The sequence below is a fragment of the Dama dama genome, chromosome 9, assembly GCF_033118175.1.
Source record: "Dama dama isolate Ldn47 chromosome 9, ASM3311817v1, whole genome shotgun sequence".
Taxonomy (NCBI): domain Eukaryota; kingdom Metazoa; phylum Chordata; class Mammalia; order Artiodactyla; family Cervidae; genus Dama; species Dama dama.
The window spans coordinates 47,905,931-47,919,366 of record NC_083689.1 but is presented as its reverse complement, the minus strand read 5'-3'; the positions used below and the strand labels follow the sequence as shown (position 1 = coordinate 47,919,366).

The 13,436-nt window shown below is 44.2% G+C and overlaps 1 protein-coding gene across 1 annotated transcript in view; it reads left to right on the top strand.

Moving 5' to 3' along the window:
• Positions 1 to 13,436, top strand: part of FSTL4 (follistatin like 4) — a 414,616-nt gene that overhangs the window by 33,726 nt on the left and 367,454 nt on the right. Inside the window, exon 3 of the mRNA XM_061151300.1 lies at positions 2,172 to 2,205. Within this exon, the coding sequence (XP_061007283.1) occupies positions 2,172 to 2,205 (34 nt within the window). The remainder of the gene's footprint in view (positions 1 to 2,171; positions 2,206 to 13,436) is intronic.

The window sequence follows — 13,436 nt, the reverse complement described above, 5'->3', positions numbered from 1 at the left end:
CAAGCTAGAACATAAATTTATTTTTAAAAGTCTATAAAATATGCATAGATTTCACTAATATGATAAACATGCTTGGGCCAAAAGCCAGCATTTTACTTGATTGGGAAACACTACAGGTTTTCTTCTTAAAATCAGAAAGAAGACCAGGATGCTCACTATGTTCAAAATTCTTAACATCAGTGAAAGAACTAGCTATGAGAATAAGACTAGAGTAAGCAACAATAGAAACTGGAAGAAAGAAAGAAAATCATTGCTATTTGCAGATTGTATAAATCAACAAATGGAGATGCCAAAAGTATCATTTGAAACCTATTACGAACAATAAGAAATTCAGTCAAGTGGTTGGTTTTATCAATATGTAAACCTCAATTGCTGTCAAATATACAAACAAGAAACAGTTATAAGATATAATGAAAGACAAATTCCATTCATGATAACAAAAGGTATGTAATAAAGACATTTTCAAAATATATACAGGAAAATTATACTCTTGAAATAAATAAAAATAGACTTGAACAAATTATTAAAAATACCATGTTAAATAAGGAGATACATTATACAGAGGTCAACATACCCTAAGGTAATGTATAAATTTTATACAATTACAATAAAATTCCCATAAGGTTTTTTTCTTGAGCTATAATGGTTGATTTCCTGTTCCACAAATGCTAATTACTTCCAGGGGTGGAGGTGCCCGCCCCTAGAGCAGAGTCTGAGCAGCAGTGTAGAAAGAGCTGGGTTCACTTAGTACATCATCTGCTTTGTGCCTTTGGCATCTCTTGTTCCAGTTGTTGTTCTCCAAGTTCCCTCTTTTGAACCTTGAGCTTATGAAGAACCAGCATTTGGGAAGCCTCTTTGGATAATTGTGCCATGCTGCTATGCTGCTGGCCTGTGACATGGTCTTCCATTGGTCTCCACTTGGCCTTTTGACTCATTACAGAGATGGCAGTCAGAAAGTGTAATTTAGGAGAGACAGGACAATCTTTTCAGTGCCTCCGCAAGTTTCCTTCCCAATATTGGTTCCTCCTTCCTCGCCCCGTAAGAATACTAGACGAGAATGCTAAGGTAAGAAAGACATACTAATGCTAAGGTATTTGACCTTCCGTTCTTCAGTTGCTAGAATGGATTTTCACCTTAATCTTAATATTAGGCTCTTTATTGTAACCGGGTCATTTATAACAGATTGTAGATGCTTTTTACTAGTCATGAAACCACAGTAGGTTTCAGCCTTTCCCTGCATTACTTCTCACTGGGCCTTTTCCTGCTGCCTGACCATGCCTTGTACTTTTCTGCCTTTTCTCAAGCTATTCTCTCTCCCTGGTCCACCCTCCCTCCCATACTGCTATCTGAAAACCTTCCCATTCTTCCATGCTATTTGCAAAGGTTCTTTAAAAAACCTTTTTTTCTTACGTTTTTCCTTTGATTGTGAACATATTGGTATTCATCAAAGCAAAATCTCCTCTTTATTTCTCAGTAATTTTTGTTTGTTCTGTACCCTTCTGTTCAACTGTGAATATCTTCAATTCAGGGGCTCTGTCTTTAACCTATGTAATTTCTGAAACACTTTGCTCATTGCTCTGCACATTGCAGGAAGATGAGATTGAATTAAGAAGAGCCAAGGCTTAATCTAGTCCAGTGGCATGGAGCGGCTATCCAAATTGTCCATAGTTTCCCACACTTTGGAAACTATCGAGGAGCATGATCAATCACCAGATCATGCCAGTGACCTGCACAGGAACAATGATGGTCTTTACCATGGCACCACAAATCACAGCCTGCTACTGCTCACGTCATTCTGGCTCCTGTCTACTTATGTTTTCCCCACAAACACAGTCTAGGTTGAGGGTGGGAATTCAACTTAAAACAAGGTATTTCCTAACAATTAGAACCAGCCCAGCTTCCATATAAGGAAGACCATGAGAGTTGAGTCTGCTCATTAAAAACTGCATGATTAACAGTATTTTTGCTTAAGCCAGCAAAGCAGCAGCTGATTTACACTTAAAGATGTGTACATATATGTTGAGAGTTAGTAGCCCCAACACTGCTGAATGTCTTACTTATGAGATTGTTCACCCTTCTGTGAATGAATGTCTAACAAGAGGTGAGGTATTTGCAAGTATTTCTACATATAAATTATGCTTCAAAAACACCGAATCTTTCTTGTCTTGCAGGAATCCAGAAGCCTTGAAGTCACAAGAAGAGAAGGTAGGGAAGATGCACTCATACTCATTCCATTCTCATTGTGGGCATATGGATGTAGTTTCTTAAAGTTAAGATTAACTTGAGACTGTGGGCAGCCTGTTCTTTGAAATTTCATGTGACCTGTTCTGGGTGCTGACTACCTGGCACTTGCCTCAGGGACTGCAGGAACGGAGGCCGAAGTTTGCTTGTGAGAACTGTCTTCTACCTTCAGGTATCAGAGATGGGGTCTAGGGAACTGGCTCATTCATGATAATGTTTGCAGTCTCTCAAAAGAAGCCTCATTTTTGAGTGAAGTTTGAAATAATTATTTAATTTAACCTGGTGAAAACTACATCAACAGTAAAAAAAAATTGTTTATGTTTAGAGGTATTTCAATAACTGGGAAAAGGTGCCATTGTGAAAAATATTTCTGATTAGATTTTTACAACTTTAGTTAAGCTGAAATAGATATAAGTAATTAATTTTCCTTTTGAAAACAATTCCACAATGTTTTATTTTCCCTGCCAGAGTTCCTCTAGTGCATCTGTTTTCTGATTACTGAGGTAAATATATATGGGTGGTAATTTCTGAAATCTTTTACTGGAAATTGAAGTTACTCTTAAATTTGCTTTCAGTGATACCTAGTCTCTAATAAGAGAGTGTCTTTTGTATGATTTACGGAAATCACCACCAGTCATCCCTTTATTTCAGGGATGGGAGGATGAAGTTAGGAACCAAAGTGAGTTCTCGGTCTAGGGTCTAGCCTTTGGTTTTAGCTATAGCCACCTCCTTCTTGGTGGTATTGTCTCCAAAAAGAGCACCAATCATTAGAAGTAAGAAAATACCATACTGATTTTCAAATCTAAAAACCTTGCCTCTTGCTTAGCTCTTATTTTATGCAACACAATGAAAAACACAGAAGGGCCATGTTACTGAAGTATGTCTCTAGACTTTAACTTTCCATACTGTCTATCCTGATGGGTTCATAGAACCAGTTGTTTGCTGCTGTCTGCGGTACTGGAATCCTGGATTCAAAGGATCTGGTTAATCGAGCTCTAGGCTGAACTTTCTGGTGTTCACTCTCATTCGCCATTGTCTCTGGTTTTGGGGCTCAGCGTCCTCTGAACTGCATCCATGGCGTAAACCACATCGTTTGGACATCAAAATCAAATGATACTGGATGAAGGTGGGTGGGGCAGGGAAGGCCTGTTTCTGATTCAAAGTTGTGTCGCAATGGATATTATGACCTGGAGAAAAATAGCCATTAGGAGACAAGTTGGCGTGAACTTTGGTTTAGAATACTGTTCATTCCATTACTCCTGAGTGCGTGTGATTGTTTGGTGCACAGCACCATTTGCTTTATGGACTCACATATGAGCTTAACTGTTTTGCACTCTTACTGTTCTTGTGTTAGAAATGTCTTTAAATAATAAGGCTAGGATATGAGAAAACCATGTGTATTTTTACTCAAAGGCATAAAAGACCTTATTGTACCTTAGACTCCAAATTCCTAGAAGACTAAGTGTCTCAGGATGAGCAAAGGCATGGTTAGGCTGTACTCTATTTTCCCATAACCCTCTTCTTTCCTGAAGCAGCATCTTTCATAACTGGCTTATTGGGAACATATGCCTTGGGTTTGTACTGGTAAATTTGTCTTGATATAACAGAAACATTTTTCTTCCTTCTGTGAGCTGATGTTTCTTGCTTACTTCTGTCAAAGTTGAGTGTTTGAAAATTCCTGCAATAGCCCAGTGCCTTAATGTCAGTGCTTATAACCTGGGAGGAAGGAAGGAAGAGTGGGACCTTATAGGTCAGTTCTGGGTATTTTTTAAGTCTGAGATTCAATGGCTTGGGTAGTAGGGTTGTTAATCTTCCCCAGAACAGTGTATGTGTATGGGTATAAAAATAGTAGAAGTGCTGTGAATATTTCAATAAATATTCTTACATACACAAATAAGACATTCTTGTCTAGCAATGAACACTTAGCTTTGACTTGATCTGGCACTGAAAGAGGAGCAAATAATTAACCCTCTGAATTTTTCTGCCTAGTTTACAGGCCCAGGAGATCCTGGAAAGGTCTAGAGGGATAGCCTCTGGACCACAAAACCTAAGATATTTTTCTGTTTTTGTTTTTATGTAACATCTGACTCAGCATATCAGCTCCAACCAGGGTTCATAGCTACACACAGATGACCAATTGCCACTTTACACTCTGTAACTTTTGGAAGCTGTTGATTAAGTCTGTGGAGTGAGAAGTGAGGGGGCTAGTATTAGCAGTGGAAATGGAGTCCAGGCTAAGTCACGGTTGTGTTGGAGATCCTGAGGGTGACGCGAATGCACCGTGTGCCTCAGATGGGCTCCGTGCCTTATTTCCCCTCTGCTGCCCCCATCCAGCGCTGTCACGGTTCTCAGACTAGCCCGGCTTTCTTGCCTCATGCATTGTCCCTGCAGCCTGCCTGCTCTCTGTCCCTCATCTTTGTGAAATCCCACCTCTCTCTTATCCCTTCCAATGCTCTCTCTGAAGAGTTTTGCTCACCCTACTTTACCTGGGAGTTAAGTCATTCATTTCCTGAGAGCTGAAACCCTCCCCTCTTTCACTCCTAAATTCCTCAAGGCCTTAACCCAGGGCCTATAGTTGCTCAACAATCATTTCCTGAATTAAGTGCAAATTTAAAAATTGCCTTGTATATGTATTTTTTTCACTCTGATCCTGTCCCAGTGATATACAAGAGAGGTGCTGAATCATTTGGTTCTACAGAGGCACTTCTAGGAAGCGTTCTGTGGATATCCAGATATTCCCAGCTGATGCATTGATGAAAGTGCTCCATGTTCAAATAGGTGTGGTATTATAGGTTGGATTGTGTGTCCTGAAAAGATATTTTGAAGTTCTAACCCAGAATATGTGAATGTGACCTTACTTGAAAATGTAGTCCTGGCAAATGTGTAATTATGATGAGGTCATATTGGAATAGGATGGACCCTGATCCAATAAGTGAGATCCTTTTGAGGAGAGAGACTTGGACACAGACACACAGGGAGAAGAGCATGTTCTAAAGGAGGCATAGAGCAGACTGAGTCCATAAGCCAAGGAACACCAAGGGTTGTTTTCAGTCAGCAGAAGCTAGGAAGGAGCGACAGAGAATCCTCCCCTAGAGCCTTCAGAGGGAGGGTGGTCATGCCAACACCTTGATTTTCTGACTTCTAGCCTCCAGAACTGGGAGAAAACAGATTTCTCTTGTTAAGTCACTTACTTTATAGAACTTTGCTACAGCAGCCATAGGAAAATAAAACACTTGGTAAATGCTGGACTCAGTATCAAGCTGGTTGTTATTTTTATTGCAGAATCTCTTAGGTCATTAAGATGTTAAATAGGACTTTGAAAAGGGAGTGTAATATGCAGCATTTTCCAAACTTAGTTTCCCATGGCATCTTGATTTGTTGTTTTTAATCATCTCTGGCTAGGCTTCCACACAGTGCCCTTTGCAAGCCCTGCTCTAGAGAGTCCACAAAGAGGGACTGCTTTGACAGAGACCAGGACATGCCCCAGCATGTGACTGTCTTCTCCAGAGTGGTGAGATAGTTATAATGTTAATTGTATCTTAGGTATTCCGAAGTTTTCCGAGAGCTTTCATGTTCTTTATCTCCCTTGACTCTCAGTAACCAATGATATAAGCAGAGCAGATGGCACCTTACACGAGACTCCTTCCTTTTCATGCTTATTTTAGTAGGAATAAAGAGTTCTTTGGGCCAAGGTCCCTCTGGACCAATGTCCATCTGAGACATTGAACCTCTCTCTAATAGGCGGGTGATGGTTTGATCTCGCTTCATCACCCAAGGATTTCTAAGCATACATGATCACTGCCAAGCCCAGAGAGCTAAGAGGGACTCTTGGAAGAAAACTTTCTAGGGGAGCTTTGTTTCCAATTTAGATTTGTGGGAAGGACTCTCAGGGGAGCCTGGAGGGCGATAGAGGATCAGATATTGTGGCAGGACAGCAACCTTGGGAGGATGTCTCTTGGTACCCCAGTTGGACCTCCTTCCACCTTCAGGGCAGTCTTCCATAATCCTCTTGCCCTGGGCCCCCCCTTTGCCAGCAGCACAGGGAAGGCAGATGGCTGCTTATTCATTGCCTCCCTAATGCAGGCCTTTTTACACCTCCCTCTAGTCACCTACAATTTAATTTCAACTTTTTTTCTGAAGCTTCCACAAAAGGTGCCAACCTCACCTCGTGGAGACACTCCCATGTCCACTCTGAGGGCTGATGCTGATGATAACTGCTGGGATCCATCTACCCAAACCGGTGCTTTTCTCTAACTGATCCCATCACACTGAATTACAGTCATGAGAGAACACTCGAGTGAGCTGAGCAGGCGGCCAGGATAATTCAGCCCTTGTCAGCCATCTCTTAGAGCATGGGGTGATCAGTAAGCTATTCCAGATGTCTGTGACTGTGCTGTGATTAAAGGCTGTGGGTTTTGGGGGTGGGCACCAATGTCACACTGCATTACCCATCTTCCCGACGATGGCTCACTCACACATTCCCGTCTAGACCAGCCTGCCGTGGCTTCCAGCAGGGCTGTGAGGGAGACTTGAGAGGAGGGATGCTACTGTCTTCACAGAAAAAGAGAGGGAAGTGACAGTCACACAGCTGGGGTGGCTCTGTCTCCTTAGCAATGCAAATCTCCTACATAAACATGACCTGCCAGTCCTGAGTGTGTAACTAGAGCCTCACTTTGTGAAAACCCTTGGAATTATTCCCTTAATTGGCAGCTGCCTCTAATAGCCCCTTTATAGTTCTTTGCATCTGGGTGAACTTCAGCTATCAAGAATTACAGTCTGTTTACCATTAATTTTGATTTTGTTTAGCAGATGTTTTCTGGGTCTCTCGGTTGCCTGCATAATCTATCTTGGTATAATGTAAAGTGGCTGACTCTCTTCGATGAAACAGATTAATAAACTCCTAACTTCTTTTGAGATAACTTCTTTAATGGCTGCAGATGTAGGGAACTTAGAAGGAAGCCATCCAGATTTGTCAGTGCCTGGGGTAGTGGGTCCTTTTCCAATCAAGACTGCCATCTGGGGAAAGAAATGGGATTTCCTTCCCTATCCTGCCCCCACTCTATACAGCGGAACTTGCTTTCTCTCTCCAGCAGTTATTGGGCTCCAAAAAGTTGGGGGTGGCACCTATCTCCTTCCGTGTCTAATTCCACATCAGCTGACTCTTTCTGGAGAGAGCTTTCTCTTTAGCTGCTAGAAAACTGACATTGTACCTATGTGCCCCAGGTTGAGTGGGGAGTGGATGACACAACTGGCTGGTGTATTCTGGTTGCGTACAACGATTTGGTACCCAGTTTGGCCACGACCAGTTGACAGCAGAATCCCACTTCTCCACTTACTCACAGTGTGACTTGGGGGAAGTTGCTCCATCTTCTCTGAAAAAGCTTAGGACAGTAATAGTACAGACCCTTAGTCTGTATTGTAGAAACCCAGCTCACACTGGCTAACGCCTCAACACCTCGTGAAACTGCAGAATCTAAGGGAGGGTGGATCTGGCTTCAAAAACAGCTCATATAAGACCTTACACTCATTTTCTTTCCTCCTCTTGGCGTTTTGGCCTCTTCCACTCAGCCTTGCAGGCTGGCTCCTGGCAGCTGGTGCTCACAGACTCCTGACTGAGTGCTTATCATCTGAGAGGGTGAAACTACTTTCCTCCAGAGTAAGCGGAGAAAACTCCGTGAAGATTCTGATTTGCTGGCCTTGTATCATGAGTCAAGCCCTAAACCAATTACTGGCAAGGAGGGGTTGAAGTACTGTGATTGGCCAGGCAAGATCATGTGTTCTCCCCTTGGGGATTCATCCTCACTCAAATGCCAGAGAGTGGGTACAGGTTTGGTCCATAGAGGAAGGATGCTGGAGCATGCAGCTGACCCCTCTGGCAGCTTCCTGGACACATTATGGGGAGGGATTCAGCATTCAGAGCCCTTGGCCCAGTGTGGGTCATGGCATCTGTGCACAGTGAGGTTGGTGGTCTTCACTATGGCTATTTTCATACTATATCTGTCACTTTGGCCTCAGACATACAACAAAGAACGTTTCAGTCACCAAACCCATTCCTCTGTCTTCAAGCTGACTTACCGATGATGTTGCAAATCTTAGTCTGTTGACTTTTCCTGTGAAAGATTTTCTGAAATTTAGCCCAGAATCTTCAACTCTTTGCTCAGATTCTCTTATTCTGCAATCAGAAGAACCAAACAGCTCTCTTCTTGATGATGTCTTTAAGAACTTAACCACAAACACACATAAAATTTGTATTCCCAGATTAAGGATTTTCTGGGCACTGAGGTCAGAAAGTGTCTTGAGCGTCACATGCTAGATCCTTCCTATTTCCTTTTAATTACTTCATCATAATAAAACTCAGGGAGTGCAGACAATGGCCTTTCCCAAGGACCAAGCATAACCTTAGCCAGAGGATTCTCAGGCTGTGGGTGACCCCAAGCTTCTAGAAGACAATTCTAAGTGTCTGGGTGTGCAAACACCAGCCGTGGACTAAGCCCGAGTGAACCTGAGTTGTCTCTACTGCCTCTTACATGCTCTCCCTTAATTAAGGGTTTTCCAGGCTCTGGGTGAGTGTTTGGTGAGTCCCAGGAGAGCAGGGATCGAGGCCCTTCCTTGCGGGGTCTCCCCCCTGGTACACACAGATCCCGACACACCCTAGGGCTGACCCGGCTCTTTGTCACATCTCCACTTTTCAGAAAGTAAAATCGCAGGTGTGGGGTTGCCAGATTGTTCAACTGTGGGCACCCCGCCTCGCCTACTGCACTTACTCTTCCCACCGCCACCCTTGGGAGGGCTCCCTCTCCTTAATGACCATCCTCAGGGAGCCACTCTGCTCTTTCTGACACCTTGTGGGTCCCTCAGATAGAAAGTCCTTGAAAGGTACTCTTGCAAATGAGGTGTGTGCTTGTGGAGGGACTCGGTGGGTCTGGGTGGGGTGAGGAAGCCCTGTGCAGTGAGCTGTGTTGGTGGTGAGAAGTCTCCTTGGGAGCTGTCATTGCAAAGTGTGTCCCTAGGTCCCTCTCTGGAATGGGTGGGGAAAGAGTCACATTATCTGAGAAGTCATACCCCTCAAAGGGTATGAACCACTGCAGCTTCATAAGGACAGTAGGGCAAGCCCTTCCCTAGATGGCATCGCTGTGAAACTGGCTTGTCAAGGCCCGGAAACAGAGGTGATGGCACTCCCAGTAGACCTGCTGAGATCCCATCCTTCCCCAGGGAGGGAGGCAGTTCCTTCTCTTCTCTGAGATCCCAGCAGTAGAGGCTGATATTTGTCATCTTCGCCCCTTGCCTGGTGCCTAAGTCAGAAGGGGTTTCTCTGCTTTTCAGGAACCCTTGAAATGATCTGTTGTGTATAAACTCTGAGGTCCTTTTCAAACTCGTTAAGCCACTTGCCCCAGCAATATTAATATGCCATCAGTGAGCCTCTGGGGTTAATTATCTGTGACTTGAAAATCATTTGTTTCTGTCTCTTCTATTTTATTGCTACTCAGCAGTCTTTCTTGGGAACAAGGTACAGAATCTAACTGACCATTGTGATATAATTCCTTTCTTGTCATCAGAATTAGTTCATCTGTTAAAAACTCTTAAAAAAAAAAAAAAGTACCAAAATTCCCACTGCCTTTTTTTCAGACTGTGTTGTCTCTTAACATCAAATCTTTCCTCTCTCAGCTTCCTCAGACACAGAGCCCAAACGGGGAGTAATCTGCAAGGTGATGAGTCCCATTTGAAGGAGTGAGGCCTGGCATTGCGCTCTGCCCTGGTCAGCCCCACTCTCTTCTGGGTGCTCACCGCTGCTGTGCCACTGGTCTGTTTCTCCCCTTGGGTGCGGTGAGGGCTTCACAGTGTCCCCTCTGATGCAGACGCTGGCCGGGGTGAACAAGCCGCATGCCCCTGGAGGGCCCCTGCAGATCAGGCAACAAGGGCCGGGGATTCAGGACATTACAACCCACCCAGTGGTTCTCTGCACACTCATTTTTTGATTATGCTTTTTGGCTGGGACTGTCAGTGGGCTTCAGGAAAATGCTTCAGGACATGTGTGTGTATAGAAAACTTTTTTTGCAAAATGTTGAATTTTGCATGAGGTAACATTAGCTTGCTTTGTGCTCTTGGGAAGTCAGGAAACATGGGCCCCAGAAATGAACAAGCACTGACCAGCCACCAGCTCTGTGGGAAGTGGGCAATGACCAGCGGCCTCCGGGTCCTGGGTGCAGGCAGCAGGTGGCTGTCCGGGCTGGTGTGTGAGTACAGTCAGCATCACTGAAAAGTGCATGAGGGTAGTTCACCCGGTACCTGGGCCGGTTGTTGCCCACCCACCCACTCTCCAGAGGCCTCTGTAGGGAGTTCTCAGTCCCTGAGTTGCTCCCTCACTCCTGCAGTGCTTCTGAAGCAATGTCGAGGAACTTGGTTTGGTCATGACTACTTCTTTTTTTTTTTTTCATTTATTTTTATTAGTTGGAGGCTAATTACTTTACAATATTGAAGTGGGTTTTGTCATACATTGACATGACTACTTCTAAAAGAGAAAGCACTCTGGTAGAAAGGTAAGCACCATTCTTGGGGTTTTGTGAAGTACCATTATTGGGTGCTAATGAAAGTTTCCTCGGATGGACTGGAATTTGCTGGATGTGCAGTGATGACAAGGTGTGGTCCCTGCCTTTACAGAGCACGTGCGTCCATGAATGTGTCCGCTGGGGAGATACAAGAGTTTCCTGCAGACAGAAAGGCAACAGCTGCCATGTATCATGGCCAGGTGCCTTGTAAGGGGCAGACCACAAAGCAGGGGAGTATTTGCTCTGTGTACACCAACACAGGAGCCAAGGGGAACAGCTCCCTGAGTAACATGGTGAAAATGATGTTTCAGAGTCTTCTCTCCAAGGGACAATTCCGTTGGCAGAGGGTCTCTTTTGGGCACACTTGATTAGTGGGGACAATTTTGTTGTTGGAAATAGCAAAATGCAGTCCAAGTAGCCCAAACTAAAGGAAGATCTTATTGGCTTAGGTAACTGGAAAGCTGGTCAGAGGATGGAGGCATGAGGGGTGCTGGCTTCAGGCAAACCTAATGTAGGGTACCCGGGTCTGGTTTCACTCATCTCTCCTCTTGCAGTTGACTCTCCCCATGGTGAGTGCCAACCTCCCTTACACCTCCAAGTCTTTTCCTCTGGAAGTGCTGCTCTTCAGATTGGATGGGGTCAGGTCACATGCCCCATTCTGAATCAGTGCCTGAGGCCGGGGGATGCTGCACGCTGCTGGGTTTAGCAGGGTCACAGGCTGTACACCTGAGGGTGAGAGGGAGGTAGATTCCCAGATGACAATGGGGGGCTCTTGCCACAGAGGGGACATGATGCAGGAAGGTGCATGTTATCAGTTACTAAATTATTTCACATCTGAAGGTGTGTTACATCCTCCACCCCCGAGAGGTGCTGAGTGCCTCAAAAGCAGGCTTAGGCTAAGCTGCAGGAAGCATTTACCTAGTGTTTCCGGGTAGGGCATTGCTCCAATCTTCCAAGAAGGAAAGGGGATGTGGCTTGGAACCCATGTCCCTGACGACAAATATGGGCCTGTTTGGTTTTCTTCAATCACGGCTGCCTCCAGCAAGGGGGGTCTCCTGCTCCTTCAACCCTTTCCCCTGTGGTAACATAGTGACCTGGTAAGGTGCAATAAGCATCCCCTGGCCTGAACTGTGCGTGTATTATTGTTTGTTTGGACCACAACATATTCTGCTTTCCTTAGCTCTTCAGTGAAAGAGCATAAAGATCAAAAGCTAATATCAAATCTCCCCCCCAGCCCCACCAGGAACTTATTTTCCATTATTCATGAGAGATCCTGCTTGTTCCTTGGAAAGGAGATGGTGGGAGCTCTCTGCACTACTGCTTCCAAATGGGCATTTGATAGCAGGCAGGGACCCAGATGAGGTGGGGAGACCTGGTCCTTACAGAAAACCAATGCTCTTGTTTACCAGCCACTTTTAAGTAAGCAGCTTCTTGTGCTTCCGTGGTCGCTCAGACCTAGGTTTGATCCCTGGGTTGGAAAGATCCCCTGGAAAAGGGAACAGCTACCCACTCCAGTATTCTTTCCTGTAGAATTCCATGGACAGAGGAGCCTGGCAGGCTACAGTCCATGGGGTCGCAAAGAGTCGGACAAGACTGAGCGACTTTCACTTTCACTGATTTTTTTTTTTACTGATAGATTAATTTAGTTGTAAAGGCTTACTTCACTGCTTTAATATAAATTGCTGAGATCGGAAGAGTTCTTAATGGAAACATTTTCACATACTCATCTCTTATTTAATCCTCATAAAAGCCCTCTGACACAGGCATTGGAATTTTATTTTGTAAATAGAGAAAAACCGGGAACCCTTTGAATGCCATAGGAAATTGATCAAAGAATTAAAATGGGCTTAACTGAGGTCATCCAGGAAAGCACGTTCCTGATGGAAATTCAGCAGTGTTTGTACAGTTCTGATGGAAATGCTCCCGTTTGCCAGCGGGGACTCATCACTCTGCAGCTGAAGTACCCGCAGGGTTAGGGTGATGGGACCCTGCAGGCTGCCGCTGCCAGAGAGAACCAGAGACCTCCACATTTAGAAGAAATGGGCCTTAAAGGAGAAAATCACAGGTCTGGAAAAAGAGTTGTGGGAGTGAAAATACATTTCAGTCTGTTTGTTTTACTAATTTTAGCAGTTATTTGTGCTCTCTTTTTGCTGGAAGCAGCATTCCCATCCAGCTGCTTGGCTGCTTCATTTGAATTTTTATCATTTGTGTGAATCACTGCATATTTGGGCACAAAATGGGAGTCCTGTGGCTAAGAGGAGACATTTATCTGACAGGGTCAGATCTAATCTCATGCTTAGAAACTTCAGCTGAAAATAAAATGAGTTGAGGTTTTTTTTTTTGTTTTTTTTCCATTTTCTTTCTTTCTTCTTTTTTTAAAGACAACAGATCTGCAAAGCCATGCCTCACCCCTTTATACAGAATGTACATCTTATACTTGGATAGTTACCAGGCCACTTTTTGCTTTCAAAGGACTTTCTCATTTGTCATCTCATTCACTAAATTTAAGAAAGCTGTGCATCGGGTGGAGTGAAGATACTGTCATCAGTGACTTGATGAGTGGAGAAACATGATGTTCAGAGGTAGCAAGGGACTTGTCCCTGGTCACACAGCTAGCAGAGGCGGAGCTGGAGCTGTGATGTCAGCTCT